The 24,682-nt window shown below is 48.8% G+C and overlaps 1 protein-coding gene and 1 long non-coding RNA gene across 2 annotated transcripts in view; both read left to right on the top strand.

Moving 5' to 3' along the window:
- pkd1b (polycystic kidney disease 1b) overlaps nucleotides 1–24,682 on the top strand; it is a 157,133-nt gene that overhangs the window by 6,859 nt on the left and 125,592 nt on the right. The window contains exon 3 of the mRNA XM_085964089.1: nucleotides 13,530–13,834. Within this exon, the coding sequence (XP_085820215.1) occupies nucleotides 13,530–13,834 (305 nt within the window). The remainder of the gene's footprint in view (nucleotides 1–13,529; nucleotides 13,835–24,682) is intronic.
- On the top strand, nucleotides 753–6,609 carry LOC147102614 (uncharacterized). Its single transcript, XR_015073037.1, has 3 exons — nucleotides 753–896; nucleotides 3,659–3,796; nucleotides 6,332–6,609. It is a non-coding gene; the product is annotated as an uncharacterized LOC147102614 (long non-coding RNA).

The raw sequence follows: 24,682 nt of genomic DNA, 5'->3' as shown, positions 1-24,682 counted from the left end.
TGTTTGATGGGACAGTGCAGAGGGAGCTTTACTCTGTATCTAACTCGTGCTGTACCTGCCCTGGGAGTGTTTGACGGGACAGTGTAGAGGGAGCTTTACTCTGTATCTAACCCGTGCTGTACCTGCCCTGGGAGTGTTTGAGGCTTTTGGTGCCTGAAATAGCCACTGTTCCCTTTTTCAGCGTTAACATCCAATAGACAAAAACAAACATCTCAGAAAAGATAAAGCTGAAAACAAATACCTTCCAGCTCCTTCTGGACACATGGGGTTAGGGTGTGGGGAGAGGGTTTGGGGTGAGTGTGTGGGGAGAGGGTGAGGGTGTGGGGTGAGTGTGTGGGGAGAGGGTTTGGGGAGAGTGTGTGGGGAGAGTGTGTGGGGAGAGGGTGTGGGGAAAGGGTGTGGGGTGAGGGTGTGGGGTGTGGGGAGAGGGTGTGGGGTGAGTGTATGGGGAGAGGGTGTGGGGAGAGGGTGTGGGGTGAGTGTGTGGGGAGAGGGTTTGGGGTGAGTGTGTGGGGTGAGTGTGTGGGGTGAGTGTGTGGGGAGAGGGTTTGGGGTGAGGGTGTGGGGAGAGGGTGTGGGGAGAGGGTGTGTGGTGAGGGTTTGGGGTGAGGGTTTGGGGAGAGGGTGTGGGGAGAGAACGTGGGGAAAGGGTGCATGGTGATGTTGTTGGGAGAGGGTGAGCGGTGGGCAGGTTGCTGGGTCACTGTTACAAATGACCAGTTGATGGTTATTTTCCTTGTCTCCAGGATCAATCTACTTCTCCCTGTATCCCTGCTACCACTCTGACCGGGGCTGTTGTCGCCATCCCCAGGAGCACTCTGCTGCCAGGCACTACGTACGTGTTCACACTGACCGTCAGCAAGCTGGGCAAGGAGGCTGCCCGCACCACTCAAATAGTAAGTCCCGTCTGTCATCAGAGCCATGGATGGACCAGGAGACATTGCTCAGAGAGGTCTTGGAGACTGGGAATGTGTTACAGGCTTGCGCAAGGCCTAGATAGCATCATGTGCTGTGAGAATGAAGCTCGATACATTTCCACATTCATTTCATCCCTTGAATTCACCCACAGACACTTTCATTTAAACAGCATCGGGTCCCCAGCATAGCTCGGAGGCAGCGCTTAGTGTGAAGATCAACCAGGAGGTTGTACTGTACTATACTGTGTGTGTCCCTGTGTCTGTGTGTGAGCACGTGCATGTGTGTGTGTCTTCCTGTGTGTCTTCCTGTGTGTTTCTGTGTGTGTGTTTCTGTGTGTGTGTTTCTGTGTGTGTGTCTGTGTTTCTGTGTGTGTTTCTGTGTGTGTGTGTGTCTCTTTGTGTCTGTGTTTCTGTGTGTGTTTCTGTGTGTGTGTGTGTCTCTTTGTGTCTGTGTTTCTGTGTGTGTGTCTGTGTGTGTGTCTGTGTTTCTGTTTGTGTGTGTCTGTGTGTGTTTCTGTGTGTGTGTGTGTGTGTGTGTTTCTGTGTGTGTTTCTGTGTGTGTGTTTCTGTGTGTGTGTCTGTGTTTCTGTGTGTGTGTGTCTGTGTGTGTGTGTCTGTGTGTGTTTCTGTGTGTGTGTGTCTGTGTGTGTGTGTCTGTGTGTTTCTGTGTGTGTGTGTGTCTCTTTGTGTCTGTGTTTCTGTGTGTGTGTCTGTGTTTCTGTGTGTGTTTCTGTGTGTGTGTGTGTCTCTTTGTGTCTGTGTTTCTGTGTGTGTGCCTGTGTGTCTGAGCAGATCTGTAAAGACACGAGTCAGGGAAAAGCCACCGACTGTGTCAGAGAGCAGGGGGAGTTGTGGAGTGAGGGACTGAGCTGAGTGTGGGTCGAGGGTAAAGGCAGTGGGATTCGTGGAGGAGAAGGCCTCGGTGTTCAAAATCACCAAGTGTTTGGACAAAGTAGATAGAGAGAAACTGATCCCATTGGCGGAAGGGTTGAGAACCAGAGAACACAGATTTAAGGTGATTGGCAAAAGAACCAAAGGCAACATGAGGGAAAACTTTCTTACGCAGCGAGTGGTTAGGATCTGGAATGCACTGCCTGAAAGGGTGGTGGAGGCAGATTCAATCACAGCTTTCTAAAGGGAATTTGACAAGTACCTGAAGGAAAAAATATTTCAGGGCTACGGGAAAAGGGCGGGGGAGTGGGACTAGCTGAAGTGCTCTTGCAGAGAGCTGGCACGGGCTCGAGGGGCCGAATGGCCTCCTTCGGTGCTGTAACCATTCTATGATCTTATGATTCTATGATGTGGGACTGGGGATAGCTGGGGGACAAGCTGTAGAGTGACATGGGGTTGGCCAAGGGTGTAAAGATGGTTGGGGAAGACAGAGGCTGGGGGAGGGGTAGACAGAGGCTGGGGGAGGGGTAGACAGAGGCTGGGGGAGGGGTAGACAGGCTGGGGGAGGGGTAGACAGAGGCTGGGGGAGGGGTAGACAGAGGCTGGGGGAGGGGTAGACAGAGGCTGGGGGAGGGGTAGACAGAGGCTGGGGGAGGGGTAGCCAGGCTGGGGGAGGGGTAGACAGGCTGGGGGAGGGGTAGACAGAGGCTGGGGGAGGGGTAGACAGAGGCTGGGGAGGGCTAGACAGAGGCTGGGGGGCTAGACAGAGGCTGGGGGTGGGGTAGACAGAGGCTGGGGGAGGGGCAGACAGAGGCTGGGGGAGGGGTAGACAGAGACTGGGGGAGGGGTAGACAGGCTGGGGGAGGGGTAGACAGAGGCTGGGGGAGGGGTAGACAGGCTGGGGGAGGGGTAGACAGAGGCTGGGGTGGGGTAGACAGAGGCTGGGGGAGGGGTAGACAGGCTGGGGGAGGGGTAGACAGAGGCTGGGGAGGGCTAGACAGAGGCTGGGGGGCTAGACAGAGGCTGGGGGAGGGGTAGACAGGCTGGGGGAGGGGCAGACAGAGGCTGGGGGAGGGGTAGACAGAGACTGGGGGAGGGGTAGACAGAGGCTGGGGGAGGGGTAGACAGAGTGAAGGAAGAAGACTGCTGAGCACAATGTTTTGCTTTTTGAGATGTAGGAACATCGGTCCAGGAGGAGGCCATTCAGCCCCTCGAGTCTGCTCCGCCATTCAATGAGATCACGGCTGATCTGTAACTCAACTCCATTTACCCGCCTTTGCTCCATACCCCTCGATACCCTGACCCAACAAAAATCTGTCGATCTCAGTCTTGAAAGCTCCAACTGACCCCCGGCATCCACAGCCTTTTTGGGGAGAGAGTCCCAGATTTCCACCACCCTTTGTGTGAAGAAGTGCTTCCTGACATCACCCCTGAACGGCCTGAATCTAATTTTAAGATTCTGCTCCCTTGTTCTTGACTCTCCCACTAGTGGAAATAGTCTCTCTGTTTCTACCCTATTAAATCCCTTTCATATTTTAAACATTATCAAATAAATCAATCCATGCACTCTTCACGTTTAGTGCTTGAGGTGAAAATGCCGGTCTGGCAGAAGGGGAGGGAGGAGAGGAGGGGGTTCTGTGGGTTGAGAAGAAAAGCTAAGGGTTGTCCTTGCTCTCCAGGATCTTCCTGGAATTGGAATAGTTGAAATGGATGTGCCCGACATTAAAGGGACATTTAGTCATTGAATTGTGAAAATGCAAGCGTTGAATTGGCGAGGGCGTTGGACGTGTCTAATTCAGACCTGTGTCCGTGAGCTGACCGAGATACAACCCATGTGTTCCCAACTGCAGGTTCTGGTTCGAGCTGGAAAGATCCCTTGTGTGTTGTTGGAGTGTATCTCCTGCCACGTCCTCTGGAGCTATGGAGTGAGCAGGAGCACGCACGTCACGCTGGCCGGAAGATGTGAGAACTGCGGCAACAGGTCCACCGTAAGTCTCCCCAGTAACGAAGTGTGGTCCATTTTTCCCCATTTTTTTTCTCTCTCTCACATGGCAGCTGTCGATCATTCTGTCAGTGCCGTTTACACTTCATCTCGAGCCATCTTTTGTTTTATCTCGAGCCATCTTTTGTTTCTTAACTTGTCCCATTACCATCTCCTTTGGCCTTGCACCATCTCTTTTAATGTCTCTTAACTTCTCCTGCCTTCCATCCTATCACAGACCTTCCCTTTTGTTCTTTCCTCCCCTCCCCCCTTTCCCTGCCCCTACACTTGCTTAAAAACCTGTTCCATCTCCAACTTTTTCCAGTTCTGACGAAGGGTCATCGACCTGAAACACTAACTCTGTTTCTCTCTCCACAGATGCTGCCTGACCTGCTGAGTATTTCCAGCATTTTCTGTTTTTATTTCAGATTTCCAGCATCCGCAGTATTTTGCTTTTGTATTAGTGGTCCTCTTCTTGTTTGGTGTCTGCCTCTGTCTCCACCCCTCAGTTTGTTACAGGCCTCAATCTCTTTGGAGATGTGCACAGGATAGAAATTCAGGCTGACACTCCAGTGCAGTATTGAGGGAGTGCTGCACTGTCAGAGGTGCCGGATTTTGGCGAGATGTTAAACCGAGGCGCCGTCGGCTCTCTTGGGTGGACGTAAAAAAAAATCCGGTGGCACTATTCTAAGAAGAGCTGGGGGAGTTCTCCCCGGCATTCTGAACAACATTTATCCCTCGTCCAACATTAAATCAGATTACCCAGTCATTTATCTCATTGCTGTGTGTAGGAACTTGCAGTGCTCAAATTGGCTGCTGCATTTCCTACATTACAGCAGTGACTATGCTTCAAAAGTACTTCATTGGGTGTGAAACGTTTTGGGATGTCCTGAAGTTGTGAAAGGCGCTACATTAAATGCAAGTCTTTATTTCTTTCTTTACAATATACTACAGTGAAGGGATAATTACAATCCTAGAACTTTTGGGCTATCCCAGATCAGGCATATTCCCCAGACATTCAACTTCAACTTAAGTTAGAGATAGCCGAATTCCATAAGATGCTTAAATGGGTCTAAAGGTTCAGACTATCTCTCCCTAAGGAAAGGAACGACTAAAGATGTTACCGTCCTCCGGATAGTACTTTTAATAAAGTGAACTAGACTGTAACCTTCCGGATACCCCCATAATTCTGCAACTCCTTACAAAAGAGTATACAGAATTTGTGGGTTCGCGAGTCTATACAGAATTACTCTTTGAGACAATTCTAAAAATATATAGTTTTATTTAAGAGCCGACATTCAGTTAACATCTGTTGAATCAGTCGCAACATTAACAATTCAAAATACAATTAGCTTACATTTCTTATTTCTCAGAGATCCTTATTCTCAAATCTTTACTTCATTACATTTCTTATTTCTTACTTATTTCTAAATCCAGAACATCCACCAAAAATCAATACCTTGATTTACCCGAGACTCAAAGTTAAAATCTTACAGATGGTGCCTGTAAAGTTGAGAAATGCTTGGCCCGTTCAGCGAATTCTGACTTTCTGTTTGAAAAGCTCTTATTTTATACCCTTTTGGCAGTGGTTTCTCCTTTGATGTTCTCTGCTGATGTCAGCTAATTGTCTTTATTGATACCTCTTTCGAATGGTTTCTATTTTACTATCAATTTTACTATTGTATGCATAATTATTTCTCCACTTTTAGGTGTTCCAAAAACCATCATAATAACAATGACAGCTATGGTTTCTGTTTGATGTCATTCTTACAAAATGCTTTCCATTCAATTCTTAATTTTGGCTTTACTGGTTTTAACAGATGCTGAGTCTCCGTGGTGGTCCACGTTTAACACAAAAACAATGTAATTGCTTGGTGTCTCTATTGAAGTCTTATCTTCAAAGTGTCCTTGTTGGTATGGTTTTTACTATATCTAAATTAAAGACACGTTGACCAGAGTGGTTCATGCATTTCTAGCTATCTCAATTGGTTGCATATTTAATCTTATGGTTCCTGTTTTCCAAGTTTAACATAAAACTATTTGACCAGCAGATGTTTCTTTTACTTGATGTCATGTTTTCAAAGGCACATGCCTCTTTTAATGTTTATATTTCTGTTTCAACGTGTTAACCACTTTAAACTGGGCATTCTCATTGTGTTCGTTCCAAACTCTAGACTATTCGGAAGCAAGTCTTTGCTTTTCAATAGGGTCTTAGTTTCTTGGTCAATATCCCTTTCCCGTTTCAAAGCCTGTTTACAACTTTGTTATTAACTGATCTTATCTCAGAAGCCTGTATTTCTGTTCACAGCCTTGTCTGCTGAGACCTGTGTCTTTTAAACCCAGTATGTCTTTTATTAATAATATCAGAAATCTGTTCATGGTATCGTGTATTTCTCTGAATCATGGCTATTCCTTCGCAACAGTTCTATAACATGAGAGGATCCTCACAGTTGTGATGCCCATGCAGAAGAATAGATGGTCTCCGTCTTGATTGGTGGTCAACTTGTTCATTTGCATTTTCTGTGCTTCATTTTCTTTGTAGCACAAATGGACAGTTCAAGGTTCAGATGGCTACCCTTTGACCTTAGACAGCAAAACCACCTCCACAGGAGACTCGAATCCCGACCTGGTCGTTCGACAGGGTGTCCTCCAAGACGGGGTCAACTATACCTTCACCTTGAACATAACTGACCCGGAAGAGGAAATCACAGGGTTCTCCAGCATCATTCTGACCCCTAACTACCCGCCCAGTGGAGGGGTCTGCACCATCCACCCAGACCAAGCCCTCTACCTGTTGGAGACCCCACTCAGCTTCAACTGCACAGGTAACCGGTGACGACACGTTTGTTTTCAACTCTTAACGCACCCTCACCCATCGTCCCTTCCAGATTTCTGCTCTTTTAGAGTCATAGAGTCATAGAGTTTTACAGCACAGAAAGAGGCCCTTCGGCCCATCGTGTCTGCGCCGCCCATCCATCCCTGTCCAGTCTAATCCCATTTTCCAGCATTTGGTCCATAGCCTTGTATGCAATGGCATTTCAAGTGCTCATCCAAATGCTTCTTGAATGTTGTGAGGGTTCCTGCCTCTACCACCCTTTTAGGCAGTGAGTTCCACATTCCAACCACCCTCTGGGTGAAAAAGTTCCTCCTCAAATCCCCTCTAAATCTCCTGCCCCTTACCCTGAATCTATGCCCCCTTGTTATTGACCCCCCTACTAAGGGGAAAAGTTCCTCTTTGTCTACCCTATCTATGCCCCTCATCATTTTGTACACCTCAATCAGGTCCCCCCTCAGCCTTCTTTGCTCCAAGGAAAACAACCCCAGCCTGTTTAGTCTTTCTTCATAGCTGAGGCGCTCCATCCCAGGTAACATCCTGGTGAATCTTCTCTGCACCCTCTCCAAAGCAATCACATCCTTCCTATAGTGAGGCGACCAGAACTGTACACAGTACTCCAGCTGTGGCCTCACCAGCGTTTTGTACAACTCCATCATAACCTCCCTGCTCTTATATTCTATGCCTCGGCTAATGAAGGCAAGTATCCCATATGCCTTTTTAACCACCTTATCTACCTGTTCCGCTGCCTTCAGAGATCTATGTACATGTACACCAAGGTCCCTCTGACCCTCTGTACTTCCTAGGGTCCTACCACTCATTGTGTATTCCCTTGCCTTATTTGTCCGTCCAAAATGCATCACCTCGCACTTTTCAGGGTTAAATTCCATTTGCCACTTTTGCGCCCAACTGACCAACCCGTCTATATCGTCCTGTAGCCTGAGGCTTTCCTCCTTGCAATTTACCACCCGACCAATTTTCGTGTCATCAGCAAACTTACTGATCATCCCTTTTACATTCTCATCCAAATCATTTATGTAGATCACAAACAACAAGGGACCCAGCACCGATCCCTGAGGTACCCCACTGGACACAGGCTTCCAGTCACAAAAGCAACCTTCGACCATCACCCTCTGCCTCCTGCCACTCAGCCAGTTTAGGATCCAACGCGCCAAGGCACCCTGGATCCCATGGGCTCTTACCTTCTTGACCAGTCTCCTATGCGGGACTTTGTCAAAAGCTTTACTGAAGTCCATGTAAACCACATCCACAGCATTTCCCTCATCCACCTCCCTAGTCACCCCCTCGAAAAATTCAATCAGATTTGTCAGACATGATTTACCCTTGACAAAGCCATGCTGACTATCCCCGATTAATCCTTGCCTCTCCAAGTGGAGACTAATTTTGTCCCTCAGAATTTTTTCCAATAATTTCCCTACCACAGATGTTAGGCTCACTGGCCTGTAATTCCCTGGTTTATCCCTGCTACCCTTCTTGTGTAATGGTACTACATTAGCTGTTCTCCAGTCCTCTGGTACATCCCCTGTGGCCAGAGAGGTTCTGAAAATTTGTGTCAGAGCCCCTGCAATCTCCTCCTTTGCCTCCCACAGCAGCCTGGGATACATCTCGTCCGGGCCTGGGGATTTATCCACTTTTTGGCCTGCTAAAACCGCTAGCACCTCCTCCCTCTCGATGCTAATATGTTCAAGTATGTCACAGTCCCCTTGCCCGATTTCTATGTCTTCATCCTCTTTCTCCATAGTGAACACAGATGCAAAAAATTCATTTAAAACCCTGCCTACATCATCTGGCTCTACACACAGATTGCCACTTTGGTCCCTAATGGGCCCTACCCTTTCCCTGGTTATCCTCTTGCCCTTAATATACTTATAAAACATCTTAGGATTTTCCTTTATTTTGCTCGCCAGTGTTATTTCATGGCCCCTCCTCGCCCTCCTAATTTCTTTTTTAAGTATACCCCTGCACTTTTTATACTCCTCTAGGGCTTCTTCCGTCTTTAGTCTTTTGTAACTGCCAAAAGCCCCCCTTTTATTTCTAATGCATTTTTGTATCTCCCTTGTCATCCAAGGTTCCCTTTGCTTGTTGGTCCCACCCTTGACCTTTACAGGAACATGTTGGCGCTGTACTCTCTCTATTTCCCTTCTGAAAGTCTCCCACTGTTTTGATGTGGATTTTCCTATAAGTAGCTGCTCCCAGTCCACTTTGGCCAGATCCTGCCTTATCATATTAAAATCGGCCTTCCCCCAATTTAGAACCCTTATTTCCGGGCCGTCTTTGTCTTTTTCCATGACCACCTTAAATTTCACCGAATTATGGTCACTGTCGCCAAAATGCTCTCCTACTGATACTTCCACCACTTGCCCGGCTACATTCCCCAGAATTAGGTCCAGTACCGCCCCCTCTCTTGTAGGACTTTCTACATGTTGGCTCAAAAAGCTCTCCTGGATGCACTTTAAGAATTCTGCACCCTCTAAGCCTTTCACACTCTGACTATCCCAATTTATATTGGGGAAGTTGAAATCCCCCACTATTATTACCCTATTATTTTCACACTTCTCTGAGATTTGCCTACATATCTGTTCCTCTATCTCCCCCTGGTGGATCTTTGTGGTCATTGTGGTTGATGAGAGATAGTTCTGGCATCATCCATCCCAGGATGGCTGTGACACCAGCCATCCTTATGATCGCTGCATGTTAGACTGCCAACTTGGTGCCAAGTGATCCTCAATGATGGGCAGTCTGTGGGCTCTGTGCCTGGATGACTCTGATATTTTTGCAGGTGGCAGATGAGACTTTCATCCCATTGGCTTTGAGCTGGATTTGAAAGCAGGTCCTAGAGATGAAAGGTCATTGACCAACCTCACCACCCAATCACCTCGCTCTTCCTCCGCCCCCATCCTAGGTTTCATATTATGGACATTGTTGATCTGTGTGTTTGAACAGTACCTTGTTGCTCCACCCATTTAAAGGAATCCTCTTTGCACAGAATTACATTTTTGGCGAACTTTGTTTTGTTTGGGGAAGAAAAGCAAGAATTGTGTAATGGGACCGTGTTGAGATTTGTATCATTGTTGCTGAGTCAACTATAGCTTGAATATTACCAAGCTCGACAAAGAAGTCGCAAGTGAATAAGGCTCGGCAAAGCTTCTCCCTCAACAGATCTTAACTCTGTAAAGCCCAAATAAGTCCAAGACTGCTATTCTACCTGGGGAGCCTTGACACTGCTCACACTCTTGGACAGGTTACAAGAATAAGCTTTGTTTGAGGTCCATGACCCTTCGTTCTGACCTTTGGTCATCGACCTGAAACGTTGGCCAGGATTTTCATTGGGCCGTGGAAGTGTGATTGGAGGCGTGCGGGGGGTTAAAATTGCGAAAGCTGGTGGTCGGGAGCCCCCCCCCCCCCCCCCGCCTGGTTCCTGACTCCAAGCAACTTTAACTCAGTCGTGTCTAATGGTCCTGACTCCGTCCCGCCTCCAACAGGTGGGATAGGTTGTTAAGGCCCTTAACAAGCACTAAATGGCCTCCATAATCCTGTTTTGAAAGGCCCTTCTGAATTTAACCCTTTTCCCACGTGAAACACGCTTGGTGGGAAACACGAATGTGAAACCTGGCGGAACACTATTGGATTGCTGACTATCAGCTGCAGGTCAACCATTAAAGAGGAGATTTGATCAGCCATCATTTGCAGGTGGCAGGACTTAGTGGTCTCAGGCCTGGGGGAACTTTTAGAAGGCTTAACCACACCTGTGGAAGTTTGGAGCCTGACACCCATCTCCAGTGTGACCTCCTGGGAAACCCCTCTCGCCACCTTGACTGAGCGCTTCCTCAACTGAGGCATATACCAGAAGCATGGGAGCCATTTATTTCCTTCCCTTCTGGGCATTAGATGAGCTCGAGCACCAGCCACGGCACCAGCAGAACCAGGAACAACAACAGCAGCACCAACAGCAGCAGTAGCAATAGGAGCGCCAGGCTGCTGCTCACCCACCTGAAGCTGTACAGGCCAGAAGGGGCCAGCACTTGGAAGCCCGTCGGCGCAGGAGATACCCCCCAAACAGGGTCTGCAGACGCAGGGTCAGCTACCTCAACATGTCTGAGCAGCAGTGCCAAAGGCGGCTCCGACTTTCGCGAGAGGTAGTGAATGACATCTGCGCAATGCTGCAACAAAGTGAGAATGAGGGAGTGAGTGTAGAGATTCCATAGCATCGATACTTAGAAGGAGGCAAAGATGGAGTGAGGTGGCAAGACCAAGGGCCCTCCCTGTGTGTTGTCAATTGTTTGCATAGCATCAGAGTGATAGGGATTGTGAGGGCTGCATAGTCGAATAGTTATGTGAATGTGACCATAGAGAGAAAGGGAATGGGTAAGGGTGCATGGATGTCAGTGTCAAGTGGGATGTGGAGGAAGAGATTGCTGAAGCTGAGTGCTGGTGAGGAAAGGCAATGGGGATCAGATTGAGGGTGATGGGAAAATCATACTCACTTTTCCAGTGCGGAGGTGATGAAATCTCTTGCGGCACTGAATCCAGGTTCTGCGGGTAACTCCCAAGGGGTTGACCTCCTCAGCCACCTGCATCCACACTGCCTTGGTCTGCTTGGGAGGCCTCTTCCTCCCTGTAGAAGGGAAGAGCACCCCCCTGTTGGCTGCAGCCCCATCTACTAATGCCTGCAGGGCCACCTCGTCAAAACGAGGAGCTGATCTGGGTCTCCCGCTGCTCATGGTGCCTCCAGGTCCCTCTCAGTCCACAGTCAAAAAGCTTGGCAGTCTGCAGAAGAAGCAAGGCTTGCTGTAGACCTTAAATGCAGCAGCAATGATTATGTCATCGGAGGCAACTTTCAGTCAGGAGAAACTCATTTGCCAAGGGTTCCCACACATTGGAAATCAATTGGACACTTAAGTTAAAATTGCATCAACCTCCCACATCCATTTAGATTTGTGTGGATAACACGAAATGCAGATTACACGACACCAACCCACACCTGAATGAAAATCCAGCCCGTTAACTCTGTTTCTCTCTCCACAGATGCTGCCTGGCCTGCTGAGTATTTCCAGCATTTTCTGTTTTTATTTCAGATTTCCAGCATCCACAGTATTTTGCTTTTGTACAAGAATAAGCTTGTTGTGTAATAGATGATCCATCTCTCTCTTTTGTTGTGCTTCATCTTATCAATATTACTGTGCTCCCTATCTCTGTGCCCTCCTCCAGCCCTACAACCCTCCCTATCTCTGTTAGCTCCTCCAGCCCTACAACCCTCCCTATATCTGTGCCCTCCTCCAGCCCTACAACCCTCCCTATCTCTGTGCCCTCCTCCAGCCCTACAACCCTCCCTATCTCTGTAACCTCCTCCAGCCCTACAACCCTCCCTATCTCTGTAACCTCCTCCAGCCCTACAACCCTCCCCATCTCTGTAACCTCCTCCAGCCCTACAACCCTCGCTATCTCTGTAACCGCCTCCTGCCCTACAACCCTCCCTATCTCTGTGCCCTCCTCCAGCCCTACAACCCTCCCTATCTCTGTAACCTCCTCCAGCCCTACAACCCTCCCCATCTCTGTAACCTCCTCCAGCCCTACAACCCTCCCCATCTCTGTAACCTCCTCCAGCCCTACAACCCTCGCTATCTCTGTAACCGCCTCCTGCCCTACAACCCTCCCCATCTCTGTAACCTCCTCCTGCCCTACAACCCTCCCCATCTCTGTAACCTCCTCCAGCCCTACAACCCTCGCTATCTCTGTAACCGCCTCCTGCCCTACAACCCTCCCCATCTCTGTAACCTCCTCCTGCCCTACAACCCTCCCCATCTCTGTAACCTCCTCCAGCCCTACAACCCTCGCTATCTCTGTAACCTCCTCCTGCCCTACAACCCTCCCCATCTCTGTAACCTCCTCCTGCCCTACAACCCTCCCTATCTCTGTGCCCTCCTCCAGCCCTACAACCCTCGCTATCTCTGTAACCTCCTCCTGCCCTACAACCCTCCCCATCTCTGTAACCTCCTCCTGCCCTACAACCCTCCCTATCTCTGTGCCCTCCTCCAGCCCTACAACCCTCGCTATCTCTGTAACCTCCTCCTGCCCTACAACCCTCCCTATCTCTGTAACCTCCTCCAGCCCTACAACCCTCCCTATCTCTGTGCCCTCCTCCAGCCCTACAACCCTCGCTATCTCTGTAACCTCCTCCAGCCCTACAACCCTCCCTATCTCTGTGCCCTCCCCCAGCCCTACAACCCTCCGAGATCTCTGTAACCTCCTCCTGCCCTACAACCCTCCCTATCTCTGTAACCTCCTCCAGCCCTACAACCCTCCCCATCTCTGTAACCTCCTCCTGCCCTACAACCCTCCCTATCTCTGTGCCCTCCTCCAGCCCTACAACCCTCGCTATCTCTGTAACCTCCTCCTGCCCTACAACCCTCCCTATCTCTGTAACCTCCTCCAGCCCTACAACCCTCCCTATCTCTGTGCCCTCCCCCAGCCCTACAACCCTCCGAGATCTCTGTGCTCCTCCAATTCTGGCCTCTTGTCTATCCCCGATTTCCTTTGTTCCACCATTGACGGTCGTGCCTTCAGCTCCCTGGGCCCTAAGCTCTGGAAATCCCTCCCTAATCCTCTCTACCACTGTCTCCTCCTTTAAGACTCGACTTTGACCAAGCTTTTGGCCACCTGTCCTAATATCTCCTTATGTGGCTCGGTGTCTAATTTTATTTGAAAATGCTCCTGTGAAGCGCCGTACGTTAACGGCGGTCTATAAATGCAAGATGTTGTTGTCAGCAGTCCTCTGAACTTTCCTTTCTCACTCCTCTTACTCCATCCCCCACTCTTCCTCCTCCCCTATCCCTGACTGCATTTAGGAGACTCAGCTCACCGTCTCCTGCTTTGACTCATTTCCCAGGAACTCAAAGGGGTATTTGTGCCAGTATCACACTGGGGCGTGTCTGTCGAAACTAATTCTGCGTTTCTCTTGTATTTTCAAGGCTGGTGGGATGAGGACGGCGACCTTGCTCAGCTGGTTTACTCACTGGTGGCAGTGACCTGCCCCACTGGCTCCTCCCCTTGTGATAGGTACCAGCTGTACCGGGGCATCAAACCCTCCTTCAGCATGCTGCTGCCTGCGGGCACCATGGGCAGTGCCTCAGCGGTCAGCGTCATCATTGAGGTGGAGGATCTGCTGGGCGCTAAAACCACGGCCGTCGAAAAGTAAGTGAGGGCTTACCCATCTACAGCACTGCCCGCTGCAGCCGGAACCTTCAGGAGCAGACAAAGGCCAACAATCTAGTGTCCCTTTACACAGAGCGACCCCCCCACCTTCTTACCTTCACACCTTATCACGCAGTCCCTTCTGTTAGGTTTTTTCTCCCAAATAGGCTAAATATGCATTGGGTTTTTTCAGGATAATCCGTACCAGACTCCTTGAAACAAGCTCGAGAACTAGGAAACAATGAGACGTTGGTTTAATTCTTTTTATTCACATTACACAACCCAATACATACAGTGACCCTGAGATCACTGGTACAGACAGATCACACAGTGACCCTGAGATCACTGGTACAGACAGATCACACAGTGACCCTGACATCACTGGTACAGACAGATCACACAGTGACCCTGAGATTACTGGTACAGACAGATCACAGTGACCCTGAGATCACTGGTACAGACAGATCACACAGTGACCCTGAGATTACTGGTACAGACAGATCACACAGTGACCCTGAGATCACTGGTACAGACAGATCACACAGTGACCCTGAGATTACTGGTACAGACAGAGCACACAGTGACCCTGAGATCACTGGTACAGACAGATCACACAGTGACCGCGAGTTCACTGGTACAGACAGATCACACAGTGACCCTGAAATCACTGGTACAGACAGATCACACAGTGACCGTGAGATCACTGGTACAGACAGATCACACAGTGACCCTGAGATCACTGGTACAGACAGATCACACAGTGACCCTGAGATTACTGGTACAGACAGATCACAGTGACCCTGAGATCACTGGTACAGACAGATCACACAGTGACCGCAAGATCACTGGTACAGACAGATCACACCGTAACCTTGAGATCACTGGTACAGACAAATCACACAGTGACCCTGAGATCACTGGCATAGTGGTTAGCACTGTTGCCTCACAGCGCCAGGGACCCGGGTTCGAATCCGGCCTCGGGCGACTGTCTGTGTGGAGTTTGCACATTCTCCCCGTGTTTGCGTGGGTTTCCTCCGGGTGCTCCGGTTTCCTCCCACAGTCCAAAGATGTGCGGGTTAGGTTGATTGGCTATGATAAAATTGACCCTTAGTGTTAGGGGGATTAAATACGTGGGGTTACGGGGATAGGGGTGGGATATGTGTTGGTGTAGGGGTTATGGGGATCGGGTGGGATATGTGTCGGTGCAGGCGCGATGGGCCGAAATGGCCTCTATCTGCACTGTGGGGTTTCTGTGATTCTGTGACACTCACAGGAGGACTCATCAGGAAAAGTTATAAGCACATGGTTCTAATCTGCTCAGACTGGCCGGTGCTAGAAGTTCAGTTCCCCTGAGCTTTTGTGCATTGTACCTTTTATAGTCTTAGTAACGTCTTGCTAATGTGATTATATCATGTTAACTCATTCTGCTTATTTTTGATTAATACGTAACACGTTAACCCATTAAGTTATCTTGTAAATTATGTAATCCTTATTGCGTTTGCGCAACACTATCACTGCTTTTCTCATGGTTTGTACCTTACTGCCTCATCTTTTCTCATCCTTTCTCTACTAGTCTATAGTATTCACTCAGTCTTATGATCATCTCCTGACTGCTTGGCTCAATGCCTTGAACACACCGCGTCTGTCCTTGCAGATTATTAGTCCATTAATGTCCACAGGTTCTAATCGTGTCCTGAATAGGACCTCTTAGAACCTGCTTATATTGCAGTTTCTTAGTTTTAATGTGACTTTTGTTGTATCCGTGTATCTTAATGTTGTGTCCGTCAATAATCAGACTGCAGGGAACGATTCAACAGGTGTTTACTGAATGAGGGTTACTCTAGAACTAACTGTACAGATCACTATTCAGGATTTATATACAGGTGTGGTCACTGCCAGTACTACAGTATACAGGAGCTGTAAAAAGTAGTTCTCTCCCTTAAGGTATATATACATTACATACATTACAATTCCTCCCCTTTTAGATTAACAGTACCATAATAGTCATTTAACAATTAACATTTTTAATATACAATGTTATATGAAAATAGTCCATTCATATATTCAGTCTCTGGGGAGGCTTCCTGATTCTTTCTGGATAACGCCTTTCCCGAGTGTCTCGCTCTTGATGCGGAGGCGATTCTAGCACCCTGTCGTCAGTTGATTCATCAGCTTCCAATGCTATTGTTTCCGAGGTAGATGCGACCTGTACGTCGGGCTCCTCACCATGTTCCGTATGGCCGAGACATGGGGTTGACTCGTTCCTGTGACTCTAGGATCTGGTCAGCATGGCGTCTCACAATGTTCTCCCCAACATCCACTGTGTACATTAATGGCCCCTGCCGTGTGCATATCGTTCCTGGTTGCCATTTCTCTGTTCGGTAGTCGCGGGCCAAGACTGGTTGCCCTACATTGAAGCTCCTTGTCGGCTTCTCATTGATGTGCTGGAATTGCTTACTCTCAACATCTCTTCATACATTTGGTCTGAGCAAATCCAGACGAGATCTCAACCTTCGGTTAAAGAACATCATGGCCGGGGCCTGGTTGGTGACTGCATGTGTTGCATTTCTGTAGGCTAACAGGAAATTGTCCACCTTATGCTGCAGTGGAATGTCATCATCGCACATGGCCTTTACTGCTTTTTTAAAGGTTTGTACGAACCTCTCAGCCAATCCATTTGTGGCTGGATGATACGGGGCGGATGTGTAATGCCTTACCCCATTCCTTTTCATAAATCTTCGAAACTCTTCGGACACAAACTGCGGTCCGTTATCAGAGCAAATCTGCTCTGGCAAGCCGTCCCTGGCAAAAATGGTCCATAGGACTGCAATAGTTTTCTCCGTGGTGGTGGAGGACATTTTGATCACCTCAGGCCATTTCGAGTGCGCATCCACGGCTATTAAAAACATTGAGTCCATGAATGGACCAGCAAAATCAATATGCACCCGTTGCCATGGAGATGAGGGCCACTCCCATGGGTGTAGAGGGGCATGTGGTGGTGCATTTTGGACCTTCTGGCATCCTGAGCAGCTCTTTGTCAGGTCCTCGATTTGCTGATCGATCCCCGGCCACCACACATAAGCCCTAGCAAGACTTTTCATTTTCACCCCTCCCAGATGACCTTCGTGAAGCTCATTGAGCACTCTCTCCCTTAACTTGGGTGGAATTACCACTCGGGATCCATACATCAAGGCCCCCTGGCATACTGACAGCTGTTCTCTTCTGGATGAGAATGCTGGCAACAGTGAGTCGCCATGTGCTGGCCATCCCTTCACCGTCAAATCATATACCCGAGACAGTGTCGGGTCATTTTGGGTCTCCTTCTCTATACCAGCGTTAGTTACTGGCAAGCATTCAATTATAGTCGAATGAAATATTTCGACAGGACCCACTGCTGGTGCTTCCTCCACAGTAGGCAGTGGCAGGCGTGATAGCCCATCAGCGTTTCCATGCTGTTTCGTGCCCTTATACTCGATTTCATACTGGTGCGCCCCTAGAAAAAGGGACCATCTTTGTAGCCGTTGCGCAGTCATCACCAGAACGCCCTTCTTTGGATTAAAGATGGAGACAAGTGGTTGGTGGTCAGTCAGCAAGGTGAACTTCTGCCCGTGCAGATAGTGGTTGAACTTTTTCACTCCCCACACTAGGCTGAGGGCCTCCCTGTCAATCTGGGCGTAGTTACGCTCGGCTGAGGTTAGTGACCGAGACGCAAAGGCTACTGGCCTCTCCGAGCCGTGCGGGAATTTGTGCGACAGCACCGCTCCAATACCATAGGGTGCTGCATCACACGCCAACCGAATTGGTAATGCTGGGTTGAAATGAGCCAACACCTCTTTTGATGTGATCAGTGCTTTGCTCTTCTGGAAAGCTCGTTTACATTCGTCACTCCACTTCCATGGTACCCCCGTTTGCAGTAGGGTGTTCAGTGGGTGTAGTACGGTAGACAAATTCGGCAAGAACTTATGGTAGTAGTTCACCAGCCCGAGGAACGACCTCAGTTGTGACACATTTTCCGGTGCTGGAGCCTTGACTACTGCCTCAATCTTTTCAGGAGACTTATGTAACCCCTCTTTATCAATAACGTGGCCACAATACGAGATCTGCTTCTGGAAAAACTCGCATTTGTGGCGATTAGCTCGGAGCCCATATTCCTTCAATCTAGTGAGCACCTGCTCCAGGTTGGCGAGGTGATCACTGTCATTTTCGCCCATGACCAGGATGTCGTCCAAATAAGACTGGGTCCCTGGAATCCCTTGCAGGACTTGTTCCATTGCCCTTTGCCAAATAGCCGGAGCTGATGCTACCCCGAACACCAGCCGGTTGTATTGTTACAGACCTTTATGAGTGTTGATCGTGAGGTACTGTTTCGAGGCTTCTTCTACCTCCATTTGCAGGTACGCCTGGGCCAGATCAATCTTAGTGAAGCGTTTCCCTCCAGATAGCGAGGCAAAAATATCTTCAATCCGCGGAAGCGGATATTGTACAGTGTGAAGGACTGGGTTCACTGTCACCTTAAAGTCCCCACAGATGCGAACCTTCTTTGGTTCCCCAGGCGTATTACTCAATGACCTCTTCATTACAGGAATGATGGGTGTAGCCCACTCGCTCCAGTCCACTTTGGACAGTACTCCTGAACATTCCAAACCTTCCAGCTCTGCTTCGACGGCTGGGCGGATCGCATAAGATACCGGTCTGGCCTTAAAAAACTTTGGGCTTGCATTTTCCTCTATTTTGATCGTCGTTGTTATGCCTTTTAGTGTTCCGAGTCCCTGCTGGAACACTTCTTGTGCGTCAGTTAGCATTTTTGACAGTCGTCCAGGTGTGACGTCATCATCCTTTTTGGCATCTACAGTCAGTGCTTGTATGGAATGCCAATCTAGCTGTATCTTCCAGATCCATTCACGTCCTAGTAGTGGTGGTCCTCCATCTGGCAATACATATAGGTCCATTTTTGGTGTTTCCTTGCCGTTATATATAACGTTCACCCTTATTTTTCCTTTGGGGTAGACTTTTTGCCCCGTGTACGTCTTCAAGACAATCTTTGTATCTCTCAAGGGTATATGTGAGAATAGCCGCTCGTAGTCCCTTCGGTTTATGACTGTTAGGGCTGATCCTGTGTCCAATTCCATTTTCACTTGGACTCCTGCTCTCTTGAGTGTGACCCAGATAGTTTGGTGATCCTCCGTTTTGATCACATTATGTAGTTTCAGACAACCCAGCTCCTTGCTTCCGGAGTCTGTATCACTTTTCTGTTCGTCTGAACTACTCTCTGTCACCTTATGTACCTTCTTGTACTTCTCCTGTGGAGATTTCTTGCTGCTGTTTTTCTTTCCCGACCTGCAGACTCTTGCTATGTGTCCTACTTTTCCACACTGTCTGCGCACTTTGCCCTTGAACCAGCAATCATTATGGTCGTGTGTTGTTCTGCCGCAGCGATAGCACTTCACTGTTCCGTATGACATTTCATTTGTGCCATATTCTTGCGGTCTCCATTGTATCTCTGCAGCGCCCCGTGCTGCTGCTTCATGTGATACTGCAATGCTGAAAGCCTTGTCCAGCGTAAGATCCTTTTCTGATAGAAGCCGTTTCTGGGTTCCTTCACTTTGAAGCCCACACACAATCTTGTCCCTTAAAGTATCTGCTAGTCCCGTTCCAAACTGGCAGTGTTTCGATAGCTTGCGCAGTTCCGTTAAATACTCAGCATTACTTTCATCTTTATGCTGGTTCCTTTTGTGAAACTTAAATCTTTCTGCTATCAGCAGCGGTCTGGAGTTTAAGTGGTCCTGTAGGATTGACACTATGTTTTCAAAATCCTTTTCTACTGGCTTCTCTGGGGTTACTAGGTTTCGTAGTAAGCCATACGTTTTTGCACCCATTGAATTCAACAATATCAGCACTTTCTTGTCATCTGGCACTTCATTCGCCTTGCAGTATATTTCTGTGCGTTCGACATATGTCGTCCAATCTTCGACTTCATTGTCGAACGCTGTGATACTGCCACTCTTCGGCATTTTTGGGTGTGGTTAGACTGGCTTAAAATGGCGTCTCCCGCGCTTTCCTTTCTTCCCCGCTGCGGCTTAAAATGGCGTCTCCCGCGCTTTCCTTTCTTCCCCGCTGCGGCTTAAAATGGCGTCTCCCGCGCTGCTGCCAACGCCGCTCTCGGCGGTCCTCGTGGCAAATGGCGACGCCCTGTGGGTTTCGTGCACTGCTCCTGCGCTGCTGCTAATGCCACTCTCTGCGGTCCTCGTGGCAATGGCAGCGCCTCGCGTTTTCCTGCGCGCCTCTCTCCCCCGTTGACGCTGCTCGGCCCTTGAACACCGGCTGCGCTCTGCTCTCTCTCGTCTCTCTCCCCGTTGACGCCGCTCGGTCCTGAACACCGGCTGCACCCTGTGCGCTCTGCCCTCTCTCTCTCCCCAATCAACGCTGCTCGGCCTTTCTCCGTGCCGCTCGGTCGGCTCTAGCCGCCGCTGTCCGGGAAGGGTCTGCGCAGTACCTGTTGCCAGCCCGTTTCGCTGGACCACCGAGACTGGAAAACCAAGCCTGGCTCTCGACAGCCTCCCCTGCGATGCTCAAATCTCCGCTGGATGACTGGGCGGTTGCCCATGGTCGATGCCCGTGCTTCTGGACTCGACCTCCTTCCACTGTTCTCCAGGAGCGAATCCCTGGGAGGTGATGCAGATTTGCAGGTAGGTTCGAATCTGCGTCGTCGCCAATGTTATATCCGTGTAGATCACTACTCAGGGTTTATATACAGGTGTGGTCACTGCCAGTACTACAGTATACAGGAGCTGTAAAAAGTAGTTCTCTCCCTTAAGGTATATATACATTACATACATTACAACTTTAATATTGAGAAATGTTTAATAAAGTTATTAAGCCTGGATGAGTGCAGCTCCAACAACACTCAAGAAGCTCGACACCATCCAGGACAAAGCAGCCCACTTGATTGGCACCCCATCCACCACCTTAAACATTCACTCCCTCCACCCCCGGCGCACCGTGGCTGCAGTGTGTACCATCTACAAGATGCACTGCAGCAACTCACCAAGGCTTCTTTGGCAGCACCTCCCAAACCCACGACCTCTTCCACCTAGAAGGACAAGGGCAGCAGGCGCATGGGAACACCACCACCTCCAAGTTCCCCTCCAAGTCACACACCATCCTGACTTGGAAATATATCGCCGATCCTTCATCGTCGCTGGGTCAAAATCCTGGAACTCCCTCCCTAACAGCACTGTGGGAGCACCTTCACCACACGGACTGCAGCGGTTCAAGAAGGTGGCTCACCACCACCTTCTCAAGGGCAATTAGGGATGGGCAATAAATGCTGGCCTTGCCAGCGACGCCCACATCGCATGAACAAATAAAAAAATAATAATTATTAGGATCTTCCCCACCTGGCCTACCTGTCTACATCTTCCCTCTCCAGAAACTCATCTCATTGTCCCCTGACTCCAATCAGTCTGCTTCAACATCCTTCCCTGATAACGTATCCCACAACTCTATTACCTTTTGGTAATTAAGTTCTGCCGGACTTGCAGTCTCCTGCACTGATGTTAGAATGACCAGTGTTTACACAGTAACTGCTGTGTGATCAGAAGTATGGTCCCCACCAGTTAAAATGTCCACGTTTAAATCAGGCAGTCGCTGATATTGGCCAAAAAGCGATATCCATTAACCATTTGCATTAACGTCAGTTTCTAAGTCCTCCAGCCCTACAACCCCTCGGAGATCTCTGTGCTGCTCCAATCCTGGCTTCCTGTGCATCCTCGTTTTTAATCGCTCCACCTTTGGCAGCCGTGCCTTCAGCTGCCCAGGCCCTAAGGTCTGGAATTCCCTCCCTAAACCTCTCCACCTCTTATTCCTCATTTAAGATGCTCCTTTAAGCCTCCCTCTTTGACTAAGCTTGTGATCACCTGTCCTAATATCTCCTTATGTGGCTCGGTGTCAGATTTTGTTTGATGACGCTCCTGTGAAGTGCCTTGGGACGTTTTACTACGTTAAAGGTGCTATATAAATCCAAGTTGTTACTGTTATAGCGTCTTAAGTGCTCCGTTTATTTCGGGCAAAAACAACTGTGTTTACTCACTAATTCATATAATTACATAAAACCTCACCCTTAATCCTTCACATAAATCGGGACGTAATAATCTGAAGATTATCAAGTGCTGCCTTGCGTATCCCGCAATGGTTCAGTCCTTACCCAGGTGCCAGTTAGCACCCCACAATGCAGTTTGCACTCTCTTCCAAGAAACACAGCGAGCTAGTTAAGCCTAAGGATGCTGAGCTTGACAAACAGCACCGATATTTGAGCTGTCCTCTCCCTGACAGTCTTTAATAATGGGCCAGAAATTCGTGGCCAAAGGCGTGAGTACGGTCGGGGTACTCACGCATCTGGCCGTTGGAAATGCCGGCGTTCAGCATGCACAGCGCATGCGGGGAACGCCGGCATTTCCAGACCCGAGGTCTAGGCACAGCGCGTGCGACTGCACAGCCAGCGCTTGCGCAGTGAACTTTGTAGATTTCATTCATGGATTCAGTGAGGGTAAGTCCTTACAAGTTACACTTGGAACAACTTTACACCTGCTTTTTTCAAGGCTGCGGAGGAAGATATATTTTATCGTGGAGCTTCTGAAATGCAATATTTTTGTTTGGGAAAGGGAGGGAAGTTATTTTAAGAAATTTTAAGTAAGTTTTAAAGTTTAAATTTTTTTTTAAACGGGTTTTCAGAACGGTAGGTAGAAGGAGCAATTGTGGCTGTGTGAATGGAATGTGAGAATGAGTTATGTATGTATGTCCACATATATTACTTTACGTATATGTATGTATGTTTTATATTCCTTTACTAATGTGTATGAATGTATGTTTTTAATTATGATTTTCCAATAAGTTACTTTCTCTGAAAGTCATAATTAAATAATACATTCATACACATAAGTAAAGGGATATATACATAACACGCAAAGGAATATATACAGACATACATACTTTCAGAAGCTCCACGATAAAAAAATATCTTCCTCCGCAGCCTCTGGAGCAACTGTACCCATGCTTTTTTCATGTGTAAGTTGTAATGACTTGACCTCACTGAAAGCATGAATGAAAGCGGCGAATTTTACTGCGCACGCGCTGCCTGTGCAGTCGCACGCGTTCTGCCTCTGAACCCCTTCGTTCAGAGGACAGGAAATGCCGGTTTTCCCCACATGCACTGTGCATGCTGAAAACCGGCATTTCCTCCGGCCAGACGCGTAAGTACCCCGACCGTACTCGCGCATTTGGAAGGGAATTACTGGTCCAACATTTCACATGTCAATAAAATGAAAAATTTAACAATTGCACGATTTGCCCCCTCGCATCTGCGACTGAGGGTCCAAGGAGGTGCATTGCACAAGAGGTCATCGTCGTACGTATCCTCACACTGTTCCCTTTCGGGAACTGTATGAAGTGGTGGAAGGATTTATGGCCATGATTAACGCTCATTCCGTGACCGTAACCATCTTTGAACCAGCCATTAGGGTGGTTAGTCCTATGGCGTGAGGGTTTTACGGGCTCCCACAACCCATCTGAGGGGTGGGGGGGCCACCCACACCCACGGACGCAAGTATCCCGCTGGCTGTCCACCCAGAATTTATAGTTGGAGCTCCGACTCCACTTGCCGGGACTGTCTGGAGTGGGGTTCGAAACCCTATTCCTTCTGGCCCAGCGGCGGGGATGCTTACTGCTACGCAAAAGGCCCACTCCGCACAAAAGGTGACACCCATATGTTTCCTGCGCCTTTTCCCTCCCCGTGACTGGAGCCCTATGCTGCCACTTGAAAGACCAAGCTATCATCTGCCCTTTTTGCGGCGCCTTTGACTTCTCATTACCAATGATGAGCAGGCGCTGCGCCTCCACCTCCTTGAGGAGATTGCTGAGGTCATCATCAGTTCAATTGTGAGTTCTTTTAATGCCGTGAAGTGTGCTCATTCCAGCCATTTCACGTTGCTAATCGGATTGGGCCTTTGGCATAGCGGTAGGATCCCCGCCGCTGGGCCAGATCAGGGTAGGGTTTCGAACCCCGCTCCAGACAGTCCCGGCAAGTGGAGTCGGAGCTCGGGCTCTAAATTCTGGGTTGACATCCAGTGGGATATTTGCGTCCGTGGGTGTGGGTGGCCCCCCCTCCTTGTATAGCTTGTGGGAGCCCGTAAAACCCTCCCGCCATAGGACTAACCGCCCTAATGGCTGGTTCAAAGATGGTTACAGTCACGGAATGAGCGTTAATCATGGCCATAAATCCTTCCACCACTTCATACAGTTCCCCAAAGGGAACAGTGTGAAGACACGTATGACGACGACATTGCTAAATAAATAAATGGAATTAAAAAAATTCTTTTAGGGCTTTTAAAAGTCTTTAAATTGCTTTAATCTGTTTAAAACTACTTCAGATTCTTCAAAATAATGTAAACATTTTTAAAAGTTTATAAAAGTTACCAAAATCTTCAAAAAACTTCCAAAAACCTATTTAAACTGCTGCTTTGCATGTAAAAATGCTTAGCAGCTTGACAGAAACATTGGGGGCGTGTCCTGCTACAATGAGACCTTAAGGGGCATGTCTCACTTGCACTGCACGCTCCAGGCTTCGCGCTGGCTGCACTCCTGGGCGGCGTGACGTCATACGCTGCCCGGGATTCTTCTGTTTGAAACACCAATTCCAGGCGTCCCTGGAGCTGATCGGCAGGAGCGCGGGGTAAGTGCATATACGGGGCTTGCACGCGCGGCAAGCCCCGTTCACGAATTTCTGGCCCAATATTCTTTTGAAAAAATAACTTTTCATTTGCATCCCGTTGAAATTATGGCCGGTATCATTTT

This window comes from Somniosus microcephalus, chromosome 21, assembly GCF_052327205.1.
Source record: "Somniosus microcephalus isolate GS21.2 chromosome 21, FLI_Smic_1.0, whole genome shotgun sequence".
In the NCBI taxonomy this organism is placed as follows: Eukaryota; Metazoa; Chordata; class Chondrichthyes; order Squaliformes; family Somniosidae; genus Somniosus; species Somniosus microcephalus.
This window is presented reverse-complemented; position numbering and strand designations above follow the sequence as displayed.